We start from the raw sequence: 19,665 nt of genomic DNA on the forward strand, positions 1-19,665 counted from the left end.
TGTTCTTAGGGGATTATCCAGAGGAACACAACCTAATTGCATCCACATCCATTGTATTAGTGAAATACCACCGCATATTTACTAAACAGAATATAATTAGCTTATCTGATTGGCCAGACAAGATTAATATGATCATAAAGTCTGGCTGGTCTTCTCTACAAGATCACCTCTTCAGGTATCATCCCAGCTTTCTGCACTGCTGGAATCAGAAGGAGGAGATGCTAAATCATTGTCTTTTATTTATCTATTTATTTTATGATAAATTAGCTGAAGTGACTCATTACATAAATTTGAAGTCACAAGGACAATAATTAAAAGGATCCACATGCATTGCAGTGGCAGGCAATCTGTCCAAAAATAACTGATGCAACTACGAGATATACAGTAACTAAGTAGCTGTGTTAGGCCCGTTTTTATTTAATAACTGCTGATATTATTGAATTTAAGCAAACGAAAACAACAACAACAACAACAACAAACAAAAAAAAAAAAGCTGAAAACTCGGTGAAATCAACTTAATATGTCATTAAAAGTTTTATTTTTCACGCCAGAGGTAAAACATATTTGGACTTTATGCTGAGAGTGTGTGTATCCTTGTGTTTACAGTGCAGTGATGTTATTATGGCAGGGTCACAGCCCCCCTCTCACATTCTGGGGACACAAATGAGGATCCTGCTGCTCTAAAATAGCTGAAATCTTTTAGTACAGATGGAACTTGTTTTACAGAGTAAATTTCATTGGTCAGAGGGATGTTAGCGGGCAGGCCTCGGAGTATAAACCAACCTGTAAGATCAGTCCATCCATAAGAGTTGAATACCTGGCCGGGTCTTTTGCAATGTTAGCGAGCCGCTGGCGAGCTTCATTCAGCATTTCCTGAGGGTACAAAAAACACACCTGATCTCTTCTGTTTGCACTCTCAGCTGTGATATTTAACCAGCCCATCTTTCGTATGTATATAAACTGATGACAGAGACTTACCGAGATCATATCATCACGGGCCTTCAGCACCTTCAGTCGAGCCTGGTTCATCAGGTTAGACATCTGACTGTTAAGCAGACAAATAACACACACATTGGTCCTGCTTATATCCCAAAGTGAGACTGTGTTTGCTCTTTTCTTAACCCTGGCACTGTTCGAGGCAGGTCACAGAGGAGGTACTGTTGGGTGAAGTGGCTAAATAAAATTACAGAAACTCTGTCACATTACAGCCGTTTCTTTGTTCTTAAAAAGGCCAGATTGAAAGGAGGAAGGAAAGAAGGGATAGGCACGATGTGTCCTGTGATGTCTCGCCACGACTCACATTTTCTTCTGTTGCTCAATCTGCTTCTCTTTCTTCTCATAGTACTCCATTATCTTCAGCCTCTGGGTCTGGACCAGGCGGCCCTTCTCAATGTTGAACTCTTCTTCTGCCTGCAGGAAGAGACACAGGTAGCTCAGAGGAATTCATGGCAAACAGAAATCTTTTTCACATAAAGAATGACATTTAAAAAGAATATTTTTCTCTAATAATGTAAGAGAAACATGAAAATATTTTGGGAACCTCACTAAACAACGAAGGTTACTATATGTACACACACACAACTCTTCTCATAATCAGCTTTCCTTGCTGTAAAATAGTGCCTGAGGCTGCTGGAACTTGTGGACCATCATATGTGACACAATGAGAGCAATCCATATCATCTTGTAATGCAAGCATGCAGCATCAGCACCACCTAATGGTGATTGACTGGTGTTGGAGTCTACAAGGGCTGCACTGATCACCCCTGAGGTGACCTCCAGCTTGCCCTGAAGTGGTTTACAGCAGGAACCTCCTAGCCTGGGCCATAGCTCTCATCCGGAAAAAGTTGGAGAACCCACTCTGGGTCGTTGGAGGAGTTGGAAGAATGTCACAGTAAAGATGACTGTTGTGACAATGCCGATTTCCCCTTCTGTTCACGTTTCTACCCTCAGCTACATGATGCAGGTGACTTGTATGGTCACGAGCTCTGGTAGCGACTGAAAATAGAAGTTTGTAGTTACAAACTGTGGAATGAGCTTCCTCCAATGGGTCTCTCAGTTCTCCCTTACAGATAGGGTTGGGGGGGGGGGGGGGGGCAACACCAACACCACAAGTAATGGGGGCTGGAAGACAGTGTGGCTGAGGAGAGCATCTGGAAAGCAGCAGAACATGGATGGATATTCTTCTACTTTGGACTTCTCCCATCATCCGCCCCCTTCTCCACCACCCTCTGTCACATCAACCCTCTACATGTCCTCCTTCACTACGTGCACTGTCCGCTGATGGACGTTGCAATTTTAAAAAATAATTGATTGCATATATTAGCTGGTTTGTTGCTTTTTTGTTCTCCTCTTAAGACAAAACAATTAAATAAATCTATGTAATGACACACAGTCTGATGGGGGCCAGGAGGCCTGATGCTTCTAAACATTAAGTTCATTAATTACATGAAGACAAAGTTACAGGTGACCTTTAATGTCTGTCCACATAGTCCAATTCCCTGTCTTTCCTCAGCTTTGACTCACGAATAAAGACATAAAATCTATCCAGCCTGATATCTGTGCACAGCACTGTGTGGTGATGTGTTTTCATACCTTTGCATCAATTTCCTCCGCCTTCTCGTTTGCCTCCTGCTCGATGAAGGCCATCATGTGCTTAATCTGTGGATGGGAACAAAATATAACTAAAAACAAGCATGTGTTGTATAAAAAAACCCATAAAATTTAGATCCCATAGAAACAGCTTCTTTGATTTTTATTTTCACTTCGCTCCAAATCCGATTTTTGGAAAATCTAATACACGTTAATCTTTAAACAACATTAGATCTGATCTTTGTTGATCTGAAGATATTTTCAGAGCCTTCAAAGACCCTCATGACAAATATACTTAGCTTATTTCACATTAAAAAAAAGATTTGCACCTAATGCAACTTGTGACTTTCCTTTCTAATGCAATACACTGGAAATGAAACTCATCATTAAACTTTTGGTAAAACGATAGCAAAGCATTAGTCTGGTAAACATCAAGATATCCCATAAAGATTAGTACATTTTACTGTGTGAGGTGTGTCATCTCTGGTTTGAGGTAGGAAAAAGACACCTTCAAAAAAAAACAAAAAAAACAAAAAAAAAAAACGTCTAACAAATACTTCAGGATATCAGTGAGTTTTGTTATTTTTCAGTGTACATGAAGCAAAATGTCAGCGATTTCTTATATCTTTCCTCCTTTGAATCCTATTAGGGATACCTCTTGTTTCCCTTTCCTGACCTGAGCGGTTTCTGTCTTATTTCAGGCCTGCTTACAAACAAAATGACTGGGTGTACATCAGCAGTTAGTGATGCAGCTACTCTTAGATAAACCCAGAAACTATTCTAATGGTTTTCCAATCACATCCTTACAGATATGTACTGAGGTATCAAAAATTCATCATTAAGGGTAGAGAGGGCATCTTAAAATCTTTACTGGGGTGGTAAAGATGAGATTAAGCCAGGGCGGTTTCCATCGCTTCAGTGAAAATGTTTGTGAATTTTGTTGCACATCGTCATTTTACCAACTGTGCAAAGAAACAGGTGATGAGCGAGGGATGGATCTCACTGAGGAAATTAAAACTATAATTTTAAACCACGGGCTCACTGTTCAGCAACTCTATTAATTCAGATAATGAACTTCATGTATTATTCGATGTAACCCGAAACTAGGAATTGAGCCCACGAAGTCATCAGGAAAGTGTCCACTGAGGTCACATAGGAGCTGTTTCCCCACAGATTTCTATACAACCATGAATCTTTTTGGGGGGTTTTGGCAGCCAGGAGAGTCGCCCTCTGATGGCCCACTACTAGAAATTCCACAATGGCTTCACACAAATTCTGTGTTTCATACAATCTAGTGCTTAAACTTTTATACTTATGGTTTTACACATTTCTAAGATATAGCGAGGGACACTCATGAGCATTTCATATTGGACGGTGTCAGTATTTACAGTGTTGACCCTCCTCTGATTGACAATGAGCCATTCTTGACTTATCAGAGCTCAAAGTTCCGCTCGTCCTCCTGCCTTTTAGGAATCAATCCTCGATGGGATTAAGAACAGGGGAGTTTCCCTGCCATAAGATCCAAAATGGTACTATGATGACCGCTGAGCCACATAATTATCACTTTTGCTTCATGACTTGGTACCCCATGATACACGGGAAAACATTGGCCTTTGAGAATGTGTTATCATATTTTCTGACACCAAATAAAAGTATAACATATAAAAACTTATTAACCCATAACCCTTTATTGCCACTTTAATTGCTGTTTCAAAACTATTTAAATAACAGCAAAAGTAGCTAATATTAAGATTTGTTGAAAATTAAATATATTATTAATGTGTGTCAAACAGCCAACTGATATAGAAATCCCTGGTCATGGCAGTGTACAGTGGGAACTTTTTATTAGACTTATTTTCCATATTTGAGGAGATTTCCAGTGAGAACACGGTGGCTCACTCACTCCAAGTTCCTCCTTCTTGGCATGTGTTCATCATGTGATCATGCAGAGATGCATGACCCTCAGTATCACATCCTTAAGTCTCAGCTGCAGAAATAGCGGCGTTTTTGGGTCCAAGTGTCAATTTTATGTAAAAAAAAAAAAAAAAAAAAAAAAAAGCACCCCTTTAAAGAACAAATATTGTCCTCTAGGTGCCGTTTGTGTTTAATTCAGTGCTAACCCTTATGCAGCTCTCTCAATGTCATTCTCCTTTGACACACCGACTTCCTGTAAATCCTACAGCGGCTGAAAGCATTTCTCAGGTTTGTAACAGGCTAACGAGTTGCTTCGTTAACGAGCGAAAACAAGCGTTAAAATGGTGTCTTTATATAGGTGAAAACGGTTCATTACCTGCTTCTGTACGTCGGCATCGCTCAGCGCCATGGCTGCAGTTGTCAAAGATCCGCCTGGGCCTGCCGGAGAAAGTAAGAATTAAAAAATCACGAATAATAAAAACCGCTAAATGGAAACAGAGACCGCGATTACTCAGAAAATGAAATTAATCCCAACATTTAAGCTTTAAAGCGGCATTTATGTACCCGAGAACAACAGAGAAGACGGTTTGAATTAATCGCCGCAGTCGTGACTCGTAAAGATGTCTACGGAGGATCAGCTGATTTTCAGAGTCACGTGATGTTTACTTCCGGCGGAAGAGGTCGTTAAGTGCGAGGAAGGAGCGAGACGAGTGAATAAAGAAAAAAGTGGCTGTTTACTCAGTTTTCAACGTGTCACGGACACAGTGAAGTATAAACGTAACTATAACTTATCAGTTTTTAAGTTAGAAAATATAAATATATTTATTTCTGTACATTATCTCTTAACAAAAATCTTTATTGCTACAGTTTAAAAAAAGGTTTAAGGTTGAGTTGATGTAACAATTAAAATGTTATATTTGTTATATTTTATTCATATAATAATGTTTATGTATTTCATAATAATATTGTTTGTAGTTGTTTTACTACATTTACTGTGTTAATAGTAGTTTCCCTTAGGATTTTCTCAGGATAAAGTTCTTATCTGTATTCTGGTTGTTTTTGTTTTTTATTTTATTAGCCTGCTACTACAGCTGTTTTAAATTATATGAAAAGGTTATTTAGAGTTGTTTATTTCTACAATATTACTGAATATTACTATAACTGTATTTGTCTATGCTGAAATGAGGAAAGTAAATACCTTTATATTCCCTGGGGGAAGTAAGAAAACACAAATCATATAATGATATATTCTTTATATTAGCTTTATTCGTATCTATATCACACTATGGCATCTTCAATATTCCAAAATAGGAGTTATGTTTTCGAATATACACTACCAGTCAAACGTTTGGACAAACCTTCTCATTTCTTTATTTTTACTACTTTCTAAACTGTAGACACATACCAAAGACATCAAATATATAAAACAAGATATATGGAACAATGTAGCAAAGAAAAAAAAATTGATAAGTAACTCTAAATATGTTTTATATTTGAGAATCCTCTAAGTAGCCACCATTTGCTTTGTTGCCAGTGCTGCAAACCCTTGGCCTTTTCTCAATGAATTGAATGAATTGAATGAATTCATGATGTAGTCACAGTTTTTACTTCACAGGTGTGCCTTGTCAGGGTTGATTTGTGGAATTTCTTGACCTTTTTAATGGGGTTGGGACAGAAGTCAGGTTGGTACACAGCTGGCAGCATTATTTGAAATTTGATTCTTGCTATAATATGAACTCTAAGCTTTAAAAAAAAAAAAAAAAAAAAAGGAAGAAAAATGACAGTCCATTGTTACTTTAAGAACTGAAGGTCAGTCAGTTTGGAAAATTGCTAAAACTCTGAATCTGTCCCCAAGTGCAGTCCCAAAGACCATCAAGTGCTACAACGAAACTGCCTAATTGCCTAATATGACAACAATTTTCTTCATGCATCTAAAATCCCACCCAGTCCCACGATGCAACTGACCCACAACCCAGGATGAATGTTCCTTATGTGTTCATGAGCAGGACAAAAATTCCTCTTCCAAAGCGGGGACCACGCCAGCCTTGTCCCAGGCAGACAAGGAGAAGCCTCCTATCCCCGTCTCGTCCCTCCACTTAGCTTGTCACATACCAGCCCAGCTCACACACTGTCGCTCGATGCCACCGCGGCTCCCCTCGTGGATTCGCCCTTTAAGTAAACATTTACTGGCCAGAACCATCGTCCCGGAAGCTGACCTGGCTAATGGCCATGGCGACCCTCTCCCAACACGACTGCACCTGGTGAACAGCAGTGGAGACACTATTGACAAATGCAGGCAGAGGTGTACCTCTGCCCTGCTGTCGGAACCGGTCCATCTCCAAATGAGCCGTCGCACGCTACGATCAGGCAGCTGGTCCCTCTTTTCCACACTCGCCTTCACGCATTCCTCTTCATATGTGGGGCCTCTCTCCATTAGTGGTCAGCCAGCTCACTTTTAATAGGTCCTTTAAACAGCTGATAGGCCACCTCGGGACACACCCATGCCTCAGCAAGTGATCGCTATCAGCCAATTTGCCTAGCCAGTCCACAGTGGATTAAAACAATGTCATATAAAAACATGGAATACAAACAGAATAAATCATGCAAATAAAAACTACACTCATAAATAAACACTAAAATCAGAATAAAACCAATTATAAAAGGCAAATACAAATTCCTACTCTGTGACATAAGGGCTATTGGACCAAGAAGGAGAGTGATGGAGTGCTGCACCAGATGACCTGGTCTCCTCAGTCAACTGACTTAAATCCAATTGAGATGGTTTGGGGTGAGATGGACCTCAGAGGGAAGGCAAAAGTGCTACCAAGTGCTCAGCATCTCTGGGAACTCCTTCAAGACTGTTGGAAAACCATCTCAGGTTTTAATTGTGGTCTTCTTTGTTGGCATTCTCCTGTGCCATACTAACCCGCTTTGTTTCCTCTTTCACTGCATTCTCTTTTCTTCTTGCCTGGCAGTTCCAACTTTAACATCCTATTTCCAAACCAACTCAAACATACCTCTGTAGAATAAAATTAAGACTTTATTGTGGTATTTTGCTTTCTTTGTATAAATGTTTAACAGCAGAGAGAAAGCAGAAGAAATGAGAGGATGAAACAAGATAATTATAAATACAGAGCTTGAGTTCCGTTTTAAAATGTAAAGCTATAGTTTTCAGATTTAGATAACTGTATTTATCCCCACAGGGTAGTTGAGAGTGCAGAGTGGCATATATACAGTTAAAAAGAATAAGTGCAAGGCAGATAAATAAATAAAACATGTTGGTGGAGTTGCTCCTTCTTTTATGAAGTGTCTTGCCAGCAGGGGGAACTAGAAGTTGGAAAGTTCTGGTTTAAAAATGGCTCTTCTCCCCATCTGACGTGCATTTTCCATTCTGTGCTCCTGCTGTGCACACTGTGAGCTGACTGATAATCTGCTGTTTGGACAGTGAACATAAAAAGTCCACAGACTGTTGACCTAAGCGAATGCTACTCACGCTAACATCTGCCAACCTTTAGAGACCGCAAACACGAAGATTCACACCTTGATTAATTCAGAGTCAGAGTCAGCTGACTTACAACATTTATCCTGCTTCACAGTGAAGTCACTGCTGACTCCTCTCCAGCCAGCTCTTATGTGATGGATTTGGGAAGTAGGGTGGCTCAGAGAGAGAGAGAAAAAAGAGAGAGAGAGCTAGACAAGGAGGGAGGGGGAGAGAGAGACTTTTGCACAGCTTGCCTACCTTGTTACTCCTGTGCCAGCTCCAGCATGCATGTCTGCCTATCTGTTGATTTGTGAATTTGTGTCTGAATGCACATCACACTTTGATCTCTCATCTAGCAGCTCATCGAGAGGACACAGGTATGCTTGGATCTTTCTCTCTCTCTCTCTCTCTCTCTTGTTTTTTTAAACTTGCAGAAAATAAATTTTGGACTCCTCTACAGGATCAAACGTGAAGGAGTACTGTGCTCTGAATTAAGACTGTGATTTGATTTTGGGGGCCGAGTGAGTCTTTTAATGCTGTGAGCGTTAGAAGGATGATTGCAGGAAGGACAAATACAAGACAGCGAAATGGACAGGAGGTGTGTCTTATCAGCTCACTCTTCAACTTTGACATTGAAAGCTGACCTTTTGTGAATATGCAATATCACTCTGCCCCCATTGTGCATTGTACAGAAAGAGTGCTTTAAATCTCCCTGAGCATTTGCTTTATCACAAGTCTGTTAGAGCTAGGATAGGATCAATGGGAATCCAATTACTCAGGTAGGACAGTAAGGAAAGGTGGAGCACACAGCAGCAAGTAAGGACACAAATGAGCTTTGCTGTCTGTTTGTGTGCATGCAGGGCTTAACATTTTTGTGTGGTCAACTTTAAGGCTGCACAGGCCCGCAGAGCCACAGTGTCTGTGTGAGGAAATATGGCAACTAGGACGTCTGGATGGCGTTTGCTCTCTAAGGAAGGGGTGGAGTTGAAGGGTTGAAAGCTCACTCTTTGAACTTTTTATTATTCTTTTTTGTTCTTTAGTTCTGACTCTAACTTTTGCAGTGTTTTGTTGGTTTAGGCAGCCTCAGCAAGGTTAATAAAAAAAGAATGGTGAGCTTTGCCACTGGCACCAGCTTGAATGATTATCAAGTTGGACCAAAAGAAGGAACAAAGGCCATTCCGACGAGCCCTTCACAACCTTCCTTCTGACCCCATCTAACGAAGAAGAGGTGTTGTTTCCAGAGGAGAGCCAAGTCAAATAGATATTTGCTATGAAATTTCCCCTTGTGGGACTAATAAAGGTATATCAATATCAATACCAATACACTTTATTAACAATAAACTGGTTGGCTTCTAATGTTTTTAAAGCTCACTGTAGCTTTTGTTATGATAAAAACTAATGTGTGTAATATATGAACTTACAATTTTATTCATTTTATGGTGTTTATTACTACAAAGCAGACTGTCCACAAGAACAAAAAAGACAATCCAGCCCAACATAAAGGATTTTAGTCCCCAAAACCTAATAAATGCCTCAAGAAATACATCAGCAGTGAGGGTACTCCTCTAAAATGAAAAAGTTTGTCCATTGCCTAAAAGGCTCCTATTGTTTTTACCCAGTCAGAGGTTTTATTGCACAAAAAAGTTACAAGCTGTTGCATAACAGACAGGAAAGGCCTTTCCTCTGTGAGGCAACACAAAAGAAACTGTCTTGTTTTTGAACTGCAGGTATGTGCGTTTAAAGCAGCAACAGTGAAGCAATCTTTAAATAAAACACATGTTCTTTACCAGATAGGAGGATTATTACTACAATAATACTATTTGCATTTGCAAGTTGTGTTAACCTTATTACTAATGATCATATTTGTATTTATGTTTATTTTTCATAATGTTATTCTTTTCAGCACCTTGTTTTTTAGCAGTTGAGGGGTTTTTTTTGTTGTTGTTTTTACTCTCTGTGACTCCACACTGTTCGTGTTTCTGCTCTTGGTTCTATTGTTATTGACTGTAAGAATTTCCCTCAGGATTGATACTTATCTTATCTTATAATTTTATTTCTTGTACTGTGGGAGATACGTTTTACCAGCTAATGGCTGAGAAACACAATGAGACAACAACACTCAGCTGAACCACTACACAATTTCCTTATTGAAGTCATATTACGGTATAATAAACATGACATTTGATAGGCCTCCTTTGTAAAGATATCAACTGAAGGAAATTCCTCAGCTTTTCTACTAAAACTGAATCAAATTTTAACTTCTGCATCGCTAATTACCTCTATTTGTTTTTCTCTACAGCGATCCGCAACATGTAATACTGTGTTAAGAACTAATATAACAAATTCAAGGTGTAGAGCGACTGTTAGAGGCTCATTAAGAGGTATGTTCTGAAATCAGCGAGACACGCAGACAGGCCACATGTTGTAAATGTGATACAACATCACACAGACGTGCTAAAAATATCTATTCTGGGACTGGCATGAGGGTGACAAATCTGTGCAGGCGAAGCTGAGCTGGGAACAGGGGGGTCACCTTCAGTCTATGTGGCACATTCGGGCTGAATGCATGCGTACACAACAGTGCTAACCATTATCAAAAATGTATATTTTCTCCAAAATTCTGATTTCATATGATTATATATTAACATTTCCTTTAAATTTAGAGGTAGACTGCGACATAATCGTTTCCATTTCGTGTCACTACTCTCGCCCTATTCTCATGCCATGTGAAATCACTAAAAGAGCTGCCACTCTCGGGTGACAGATGGAGATGTATACAGTGTCTAAACATAGTAAGATATGCAGGTCGAGGCTATAGATAGCCACAGACTGCTGCAATAACGACAAGCTAGTGAGCAACTTTTTCCAATCACAACCCTCACTCATGTCAATGAGAGCACAGACATGTAAAATCTGTAACAGTAGCAGCCATGAGGGGATTCTGTGGCTGTGCTGCAGAGTATCAGTAACTACATGTCTTTGTGAAGACATGAGGCTGTGTTTTCCAAAAAGTGGGACCCACTTGGAGCAGTGTGTGCTTTTCTGGCCTGTAGCAGCATGCACTGTAGTCTCTCTGTAGGTGTCCTTTATCGTACTACCACCACCACACAGACTTTTAAGGGTGCACACAGTGGAAGAATTGTGATTCTAAATTCTAAATAAAGGCATCCAGAACAGTGAGCACAAATTTTGTGATTTAAGCTGAGACACGAGGTGCTAATCTGAAAATAACTGAGGTAATATGTAATCAGCACAGTCCTCTTGGTAACATTTTGCATCACAGGCCTGGAAGTGGAGGTATTTTTGTCCTTTGAAGTAAAGAAAATAAAGTTATGTCTAACATTAGCACCTTCATGACTTGTTTACAACTCAAAAAGAAAAAACTACTGTCTTGATCTTGAGTATGACTTTTGGCATATTCAGAACAAGTAAAGCTGAATAAACGTAGGAATTACCACCACTTAAGACAAATATTGTAGACACAAGGGTTGTGCTGGATTTACGGTTTTATTAAAACACAAAGGTTTCCTAAGCAAAATGTACTTTAAGGTAAATACACTTCTGAAGAAGAGACCCTATCAGTGATTAACATGGGATTTCAATGCACTTATTTTAAGTCCTGTTTTATTTTCAATGCGTCATATACTCACCATCCACTTTATCAGGTACACCTTGTGGGAGCCTGTTTTCAGAGCTAACTTAATTCTTTGTGGTGCGGATCAAGCTAAGTGCTGTAAACACTCCTCACCAATTCTGCTCCATATTAACATGATAGCATCACACAGTTGCTGCAGATTTGTTGGCTACACCTCCATGATGTGGATCTCCTGTTCCACCGCATTCCCAACAGTGCTCGATTGGATTGAGATCTTATGATTGAATCATCAAGAAACCTGCTTGAGATCATTTGAACCTTGTAACATGGTATCTAAGCCTGCTGGAAGCACCCATCAGAAGATGGGTACGCTGCGGGTGTAATGGGTTGAACATGGTCACCATCAATACTCAGGCTTTTATGTTTAAATGATTCTCAGTTGGTACTTTGGGGCCCAAAGTTATACCATAAATAATATAAAAGATATAGAATATCCCTCTTTCCATGTTTATACAAAATTTTGACCCTGGTGTGATAGTTTGGTGAGTCTACCTGAATCTTTGTCCCACCTGCGATCTTCTCTGTCCCTTCTGCAGCCAGCCTTCATTCTGGAGGGAAAGGCCCCACTCGAGCCCACCAGGGGGGATGGAGGAGGCAGAGAGACCCTCATCCCTGCTTCTGCTGCACTGCTGACTCAGGCAGAAACTCCTGCACGCTGGCAGAGTGAGAGCCTGCTGGCAGAGTCCTGGTCCACAATGGGCGATGTAGACCCCGAGGACACCAAGAGCCTCGACAGCAGTGACGGGACACTTCTGACAGGGGAGGAGAACCACTCCTCCAACTCTGACATGGTCCACCTGGAGCGGGACGAGGCTGAGATGCTTGAGGAGGCAGAGAAGAAAGGGAAGCGAGCAGAGGAAGAGGAGGAAGAAGATGAGGAGATGCAAACAAGTATGTTAAGTGTGTTGGGTGGGGAGAGGGAGCTGGTGGCACTCAGGGAAGAGGAGCAGGACCTCCAGGCCCCAGAAACTCAGGAGCTCCTGGTGTCAGCAGAGGAGCCTTATATGGAGCGTGAGCCAGGAGAGTTCAGGCACGTGGTTCCCCCGATGGCCTTGCCTCCTCTGCCTATTGTTAAGCTCGACCCCCCCTCCACAACATCCACCCCAGTCCCTTCAACCACAACATCTGAAGTAGAGGAGCTGTATTCCATTCAGGGCCTCCACCCTCCTTCTATTCTAGCACCAATTGCACCGGAGCCTCCAGCAGCAAGTGTCGGGCAACAACAGTTTTCACAGATCCCCCTCACAGACGTGGATAAACATTCAGTTAAGGAGCCTGCAGAGAAGCTGCAGCCACGGCCAACTGCTCCCAAGACCAAACCTCTGAGCTCCACCGAGCTGCTTTATGGAGGCGCTGCATTAGTAGCAGTTGTGGGAGTGGTGGCATATAGTGCAGTGATGTACTGCAGAAAGTAGAAAACCTCTCTCTGAATCCCCCAAACCACCTTTCAGCACATTTTTTCTCTTGTTTTTAAATCTATTCCAAACTAAATATTCCACCACATCACTATCCAATTAATGGATTTTACTCTCTAACGCTGTTTGCTAATTAGACACACTGATCTGATGTTTTTTAATTCGTTTTGTGCTACCTCAGCTCACAGCAGAGCTTGTGGCCTTTGTTTTTCTGTTTGATCTCTGAGGAAATGTATCCAATAAAATGTAACCTGAAATACACAAATCACTTTAAGTGCAATTTTAAACTTCCCCATACTTGAAGGGTTTCTTTGTGCGTGTGTGTCATTACTTCACCATATTAGACAAAATGCCACTTCCTCTGTAAATAGTACTGTCATTGTTTTAGCAACACTGAAAAGCACATTATCATAAACATTACACACTAAATGGAAAGTTTCAGAGTACAGGGCAGCAGCGATTGGACTGAAAGCCCAAAAACTGCATCAGCATCTCACAAACGTTTTTGCCATAAAAGTTTTTCTGCACAACATCTATAAAGCCTGCAGTCAAAGCCCTTTTACTTATGTTTCTGCATGTTCCTGCATGCCATGTATCGCTCTGTCCAGGCATATGTCTATATTGAAGGCAGGTTATGATCACACCCACACCACCAGTACTCCCCACCAGAACAGTCCATGTAGAGTACTTGTCACGGTCTGCAGAGACAGACCATGCAGTGGTGTGTGTAATTGACCCAGGTGCGTACACAAGTGAGTAGACGGGAGTGAACTTAACAGAAAGCGAGCCTTTATTATGGCTGAAGACAAAGTGTATAAACAACGCAGGGATAGCGTGACTAGACTATAACTAAACTGGGAAAACTAATACTGTGACAAACTAAGAAAACTCAGAGACTAAGATGATCACTGAAAGGACTGACCGTGAAAACATGGAGGTGAGAACACAGACGACGCGACACAGACTAAATGAAACACAGAGACTAAATACACATGAGGGATGATCAGGGGACGTGGCCACACATGGGAGCACAGCTGACACACATGAACCTAACGACAGGACAGAAGAGGTGAAACTAAATACACTGACATTGAATACAGACTTTCAAAGTAAAACAGGAAACATGGAGATTAGACATGACATGAACTAAACATAACCATGCAGACATGACTCATGACAGGTAGACGCACAAACCAGGGAGACGGAGTACAGGGGAAGATGACAGAAGCGACAGCATGAACTTGACAACACAAGACACACAGACATAAACACATGAAGGGCAAGGGAGGCTTAATACAAGGGTAATATAATTACAAATGAGCTGGAATAACTTAATGAACCTAAACAAACAATAAACATCAAAATAGACTAAACACAAAACACTGGGTCGCACGACCCAGGACCATGACAGTACTGTTAATATTTCAATCCCCAACACCACTGAATGAGAGCATGGATACGACCTCACTGTGTATTTTTAAACTGTATATGGTTGAAGTGACAATAAAGTTGAACTTGAACTTGAAAAGAGATTCGTTGTATCTAAATATCACAATTTCAAGCTGTTACTCTGATAATTTTGTGTGAAAATATTGCATTTTGTACTCCGTATTATTTATTTTAAAGCTTTACCTACTAATATGCTAACTAGTAATGTGTAGGTAATGCACTGTAATGCACCGTATTGAAAAGCGTCTGGACTCTTCTGGTCCAGCCGCTTTTCTTTCCGAGGGCCTTATACTACCATAACCTGGATGACTGAGGACCTTCACAGACTTCATCATGTTCACTTCAGGTATTTTAAACAGTTTTTGATTCTCTAAAGCACTGGGAAAAGTTTGCCACCACACATTTACTTTATATGATGCTTACAATTAACTGAAACATGTGCAGGCACACATAGAAATACAGGATATACAGCAATTCTAACAGTTTGCACAATGTTAACCAGCTTCAAAGTCTATATTTGGCATGACCACTTTTATTCTTCAGTACATCTTGAGTGCTATTTTTTTTGTAATTTCTGTAAGTTGTCCACAGGAATAGTTCCCCGGGCTTCTTGAATTGTGACAATTTAGTCATAAAGTTTGTTTACTGTAGATTTAGAGTTATATGCGAGTTGTATGTATATACACATACATACGTATATACATACACGTATACACGTATACATACGTATATACATACACGTATACACACGTATACACGTATACACACGTACACACGTACACACGTGTACACACACACACACACACACACGTGTACACACACACACACACACACACACGTGTACACACACACACACACACACACACGTACACACACACACACACACACACACGTACACACACACACGTACACACACACACACATATATATACATACCTGCCACTTGGTTTTTTTTGTCCTACATTTGTCCAGTTACCTCAAATGCTTTAAGGAGAAACTGCACACCGTGCTGAGATATACCAAGTATATCTTGAGAATCACCTTGTTAGTGATATAATTGGAATTTTTTCATAGATTCAACTAAAAAAAAATGTAAATAGTCTCTGTGTTTCTGTGGCAAACTGTTTCTAACAAAATGTCTAAAAGGTACAATTTAAAATTTGTTCTTTGCAAAGTGGTCTGTTATGTGTAGACATACCGCTGGTTCATCCCTTTAGTTAGAGTTATATGTTAGTGTTAAGTTGCTTAACAAACAAAAAACAATGTCTGAAAATAGTCACGTACAAGGACTGAATGGAAAATGAATGAATGAGAAAACAACCAGTGTCCAAAGATTTTCAGAAAACCTGAAGAACTCAAGGCCACTTAAAAAATACAAGTTAGATGGAAATGAACTATAAAGAAAAGCGGGGCTCCTCAAGACTTTTGCAGTCTGTGATAGTGATAGATGTAGCGGTTCTGAATGACAAGAAGGAGGAACACGAGAAGGTTGAGAAATACTAGAAACCTCAGAAAAGAGTGTATGTATGTATGTACAGCAATAAAATATAATATTTATAATTTTATCCCAGTTTTGATCTTTTGACCCTCAAAGAGCATATCTATCACGTTTAAAACATTAAACCTCTTGAGTGCTGGATCAACAAACAAAAAGAGAGTTAGAAGTTTTCCAGTTCTCCTTATGTATTTAATTTACTGCTCTATTCTGCCATCTGCTGGCCTGTTCGCACCGATGCAGACCTTTAGAAAATAAGCCACGACACAAATACCAGCTTCATTTGAGGAGTAGATATTTACGTTTATTTATGACATTTTATTCCACATTAATTCAAAGGACAGACTGTCAGTATAGAAGTGTGATGTTTTGTGCTTACCCATGTAGAATCCACATGATATTAAGTCTTAAAGAGTTTTATCTAAACCATAATGAGCGAAAAGGTAAAGGTGCCTGTCAAAAAACAAACAAAAAGAAAAAAAACATGAACCCTGTTTAAACTTTAACACTAAAACACTAAAAGTATCACAACGAGCTTTGTCTCTCTGCTAATGTGTCACCCATTATACAAACATGATCGCAGTGCATAGATAATAATTACAACTCTGCGGTCACAGCAGCTTTCAGTCTAATAGTATAATTATGCATGCCTGGCTTTACCACTTCTTGATTTTCATGGAGTGCCAGTAAATAAAGAAGAACAATGGTACTGACTGTGTTGTGGTTAACCTGCCGTTCCCACACTGGTGCAGACATGCACGCAGCTATTGAATTGAGAAGGGGAAGGAAAGTGCTTCTTTGTTTGGAGAGATACCGCTGCAGCCTAGCTCTGCTCTGCCTAAAAACATACTGCAACACCTTCACAATCGAATCTCCATCTCCTTCTCCCTGCCTTTGTATGTCTTTCACACTCTTCCATCCAAAAACACAGGCAACACAACAATAACATCCACCGTTAACTACAATTGCACAACGATAAATACATGATAAAACATTTTGATCTGATAGAAGATTTCTGAACATCCTAAAATGGGAGCAAAATATCTACAAAACTGGTATCACATTAAGAAAAAGGTTTGCATCATAAAACTGAAACACTTTGTTCAGTTTAGTATATAATAAATATTTTTTCTTTCTTTCATTTACACAGGTAAGCTGTTGCTTACACTGTCACTGTGGAGTGATTTTGTTCTGTAGAACAGAACAGAAAAGATTGTGGTGGAGCGCTTTTAGCTATTTGAGAAAGAACAGAGAGTAGTGGAATAAATATTTAAATTGTTGCAAATTTTCAGGATTACTGAAGCTACAAGAATTCACAATATAAAGGGAACATTAAAAATGCACACAGATTAATCTGTAACGAGTAAAAGAAGAACAATTATTTAAGTATTATTGTGTCATTAGCACCATATTAGTATCTCACAATTCTCATGAATAACAATCTAAATATACAAATGTATGGAACAAAGCATAACAGCATATATGCACAAGTATAAAACAAGAACAAATGCTATATATGGATATAACTGACTAGTTGATAAAGAACGCAAGAAAACAATGTAAAAGACTACAGGCAGAATATAGACTAAGAAATATTGATAATAATAATGATGATAATGATGATACCTGGCAGATGACTATATAGAGAAGGTGCTGTGTTTTGGCTTAATGGACAGTCTGGAGAACTTACTTCTAACACTGGCGTTTGCAGTACTCTGCAGTGATTTAACCTCCTAGGACCTGGCGTCCACATTTGTAGACATCACATTTTGGGTTATTTAGACCAAAATACTCCATTTTGCTCTACAAGGGCCTGATATCCACTTATGAGTACATTACACTGCTACTGGTCTATCGAAATTTTAAACGAATATGTGGCTCTCATTTTTCTGAATCAGGTAAACAAAAAAATCAGGTAAAAAGAAAAAAATCTGGTAATTCTTTGTTTTTACGTTCATCGGGTCCCAATCAGCCCAAATATCAAAGAGAAATTAAAAATGCATGCCGTGGAAGAGTTTGGGTTTTAGGAAGTTAATGAAGTGTGCAGTCATATGTGGAATAACAGAATTTTTACAATTCTAACCAGCTGGAAAATTAACACAAGGTGTGACCGCCTTTGCCTAACAGAGTTCAACACAGCTTGAACTCTCTTAGTGAGCTTTCTTCTGATTTCTTTAAGTAGCCTTCAGGAACTGTTCTCCAGGCTTCTTGAAGGATATTCAAAGCTCTTCTTTGGATGTTGGCTGCCTTTTGTTCTATTCTCTGTCAGGATGATCCCACACTGCATTAATAATATTGGGATCTGGACTCTGAGGAGGCCAATCCGTGAATGAGACTTTACTGCAATGGCAGCGTATTTGGGATCATTGTCATTTTGAAATATGAAGCTGTTGCTAAACAGAGGCTTTCCAGATTATGTTGCATTCCCAAACCATGACAGAGCTTCCACCTTGTTTTACAGACCTTATTTTGTAGATGGATCAGCTGAAAGGTCAGATCCATCTCTCAGGCCCCGTGTCAGCACTTTTCTTCAAATGCAAAAACAAATGTTACAGCGCGGACACAAGTTTTGTTTTTTCACATTTTTTAAGGATACATGATGATGAGATATGGCAAGTGTTTAGCTAATGGCTCTTTGAGAATCACCTTATTGACACACAGAAAATATTTTAAGCCTGTCAACCTGTGTTGCATCTAGAATTCCTCGCAGATTCACAGCAAACTGCTGGTAACAAAGTGCCTAAAGATACATTTTAAAATTGGTTCTTTGCTAAGGTTTTTTCAGTTAGGTGTAAAAACCTTAAAAGAAAGTCTGACTCCTTGGAAAAAATATGCAGAGAAATGAGAGTTAGCTGAAGAGATTCGCACAGTGCTGTAGGTACATCTATTGTTTAAACTGTTTATGGTTCAGCATGATAACATGCCAGCATCATTTGCATGTATTTAAGCATAACAATAGACAGTTTTGATCTTATGATCAGACGATTTAAAAAAAACATCAAGAGACCAACAAAAGTGTTCCACATTGTTCTCTGGGGGATGTGTTCAGCAATTTTAGTCCAGACCATCTACTACTGCAGTTATTAGCAACCCTGGAGAGGGCAATCACGGAAATAGTGGACGAATCAGACTAGGGTAAAATGAGAGTAACACAATAGCCACCATGGTTTCAAAAAGCAGCCCATGCTACTTCCCTGTTGTTAGTGAGTGCAGTAACTGACCTCTTTAGTGATAAAGAAAGACCAAATACCAGTGTTGATATAATAATACAGGCTATACCACTAATGAAAAAGCCAGACGAGCAACTTAATGGAGCAAGCTCCTCATCCCACACAGTCCCACACAGTGCCACAACCAGCACACAGCTGTCAGGCCTTGGCTGCACCCCGACAGGTTGTGGTCTTTAATTTATGGAGTTTCACCCTGAATGGAAGCAGGGAAAGACAAAGTGGGAGCGGGGACAAGGTTTGTGGTTCTTTGTTTTTATCAGCCTGCTGCACAGGCAGGAAACACACATGTACCACGCACTCACACTGACATTTGCATGCTTGTTCACACACACACACACACACACACACACACACACACACACACACACACACACACACACACACACACACACACACACACACACACACACACACACACACACACACACACACACACA

At 39.9% G+C, this 19,665-nt stretch overlaps 2 protein-coding genes across 4 annotated transcripts in view; one reads left to right on the forward strand and one right to left on the reverse strand.

Annotated features, from left to right (window-relative positions):
- The window catches only part of atp6v1e1b (ATPase H+ transporting V1 subunit E1b), a 29,351-nt gene that overhangs the window by 3,651 nt on the left and 6,035 nt on the right, over positions 1-19,665 (reverse strand). The window contains exons 1-6 of one of the 2 annotated variants that reach the window (XM_026147596.2): positions 5,068-5,193; positions 4,880-4,941; positions 2,593-2,658; positions 1,301-1,410; positions 979-1,045; positions 784-873 (exon numbers count right to left, since the gene is read on the reverse strand). In XM_026147596.2, the coding sequence (XP_026003381.1) occupies positions 784-873; positions 979-1,045; positions 1,301-1,410; positions 2,593-2,658; positions 4,880-4,912 (366 nt within the window). In that variant the 5' untranslated portion in view covers positions 4,913-4,941; positions 5,068-5,193. Of the gene's footprint in view, positions 1-783; positions 874-978; positions 1,046-1,300; positions 1,411-2,592; positions 2,659-4,879; positions 4,942-5,067; positions 5,194-19,665 lie in introns of those variants that run through there. The other variant, XM_026147595.2, reaches the window with a different exon arrangement.
- Positions 8,228-13,319, forward strand: LOC113009344 (uncharacterized). Of its 2 annotated transcripts, none has more exons than XM_026147592.2 (3): positions 8,228-8,361; positions 8,445-8,582; positions 12,176-13,319. In XM_026147592.2, the coding sequence occupies exons 2-3, from the start codon at positions 8,538-8,540 to the stop codon at positions 13,052-13,054; spliced, it is 924 nt and encodes a 307-aa protein (XP_026003377.1). In that variant the 5' UTR covers positions 8,228-8,361; positions 8,445-8,537; the 3' UTR covers positions 13,055-13,319. The 2 variants fall into 2 exon arrangements, 1 of the variants encoding a protein (XP_026003377.1); XR_003270160.2 differs by lacking the exons at positions 8,228-8,361; positions 8,445-8,582 and adding exons at positions 9,142-9,284; positions 10,284-10,365 and having other exon boundaries at positions 12,176-12,314.

This window comes from Astatotilapia calliptera, chromosome 17 (genome assembly GCF_964374335.1).
Source record: "Astatotilapia calliptera chromosome 17, fAstCal68.1, whole genome shotgun sequence".
Taxonomy (NCBI): domain Eukaryota; kingdom Metazoa; phylum Chordata; class Actinopteri; order Cichliformes; family Cichlidae; genus Astatotilapia; species Astatotilapia calliptera.

Coding starts and splice junctions, on each gene's coding strand:
- LOC113009344 (XM_026147592.2), top strand. CDS start 8,538: ATGATTGCAGGAAGGACAAATACAAGACAGCGAAATGGACAGGAG. Junction 8,583..12,175: donor GACAGCGAAATGGACAGGAG/GTGTGTCTTATC, acceptor TCCCTTCTGCAG/CCAGCCTTCATTCTGGAGGG.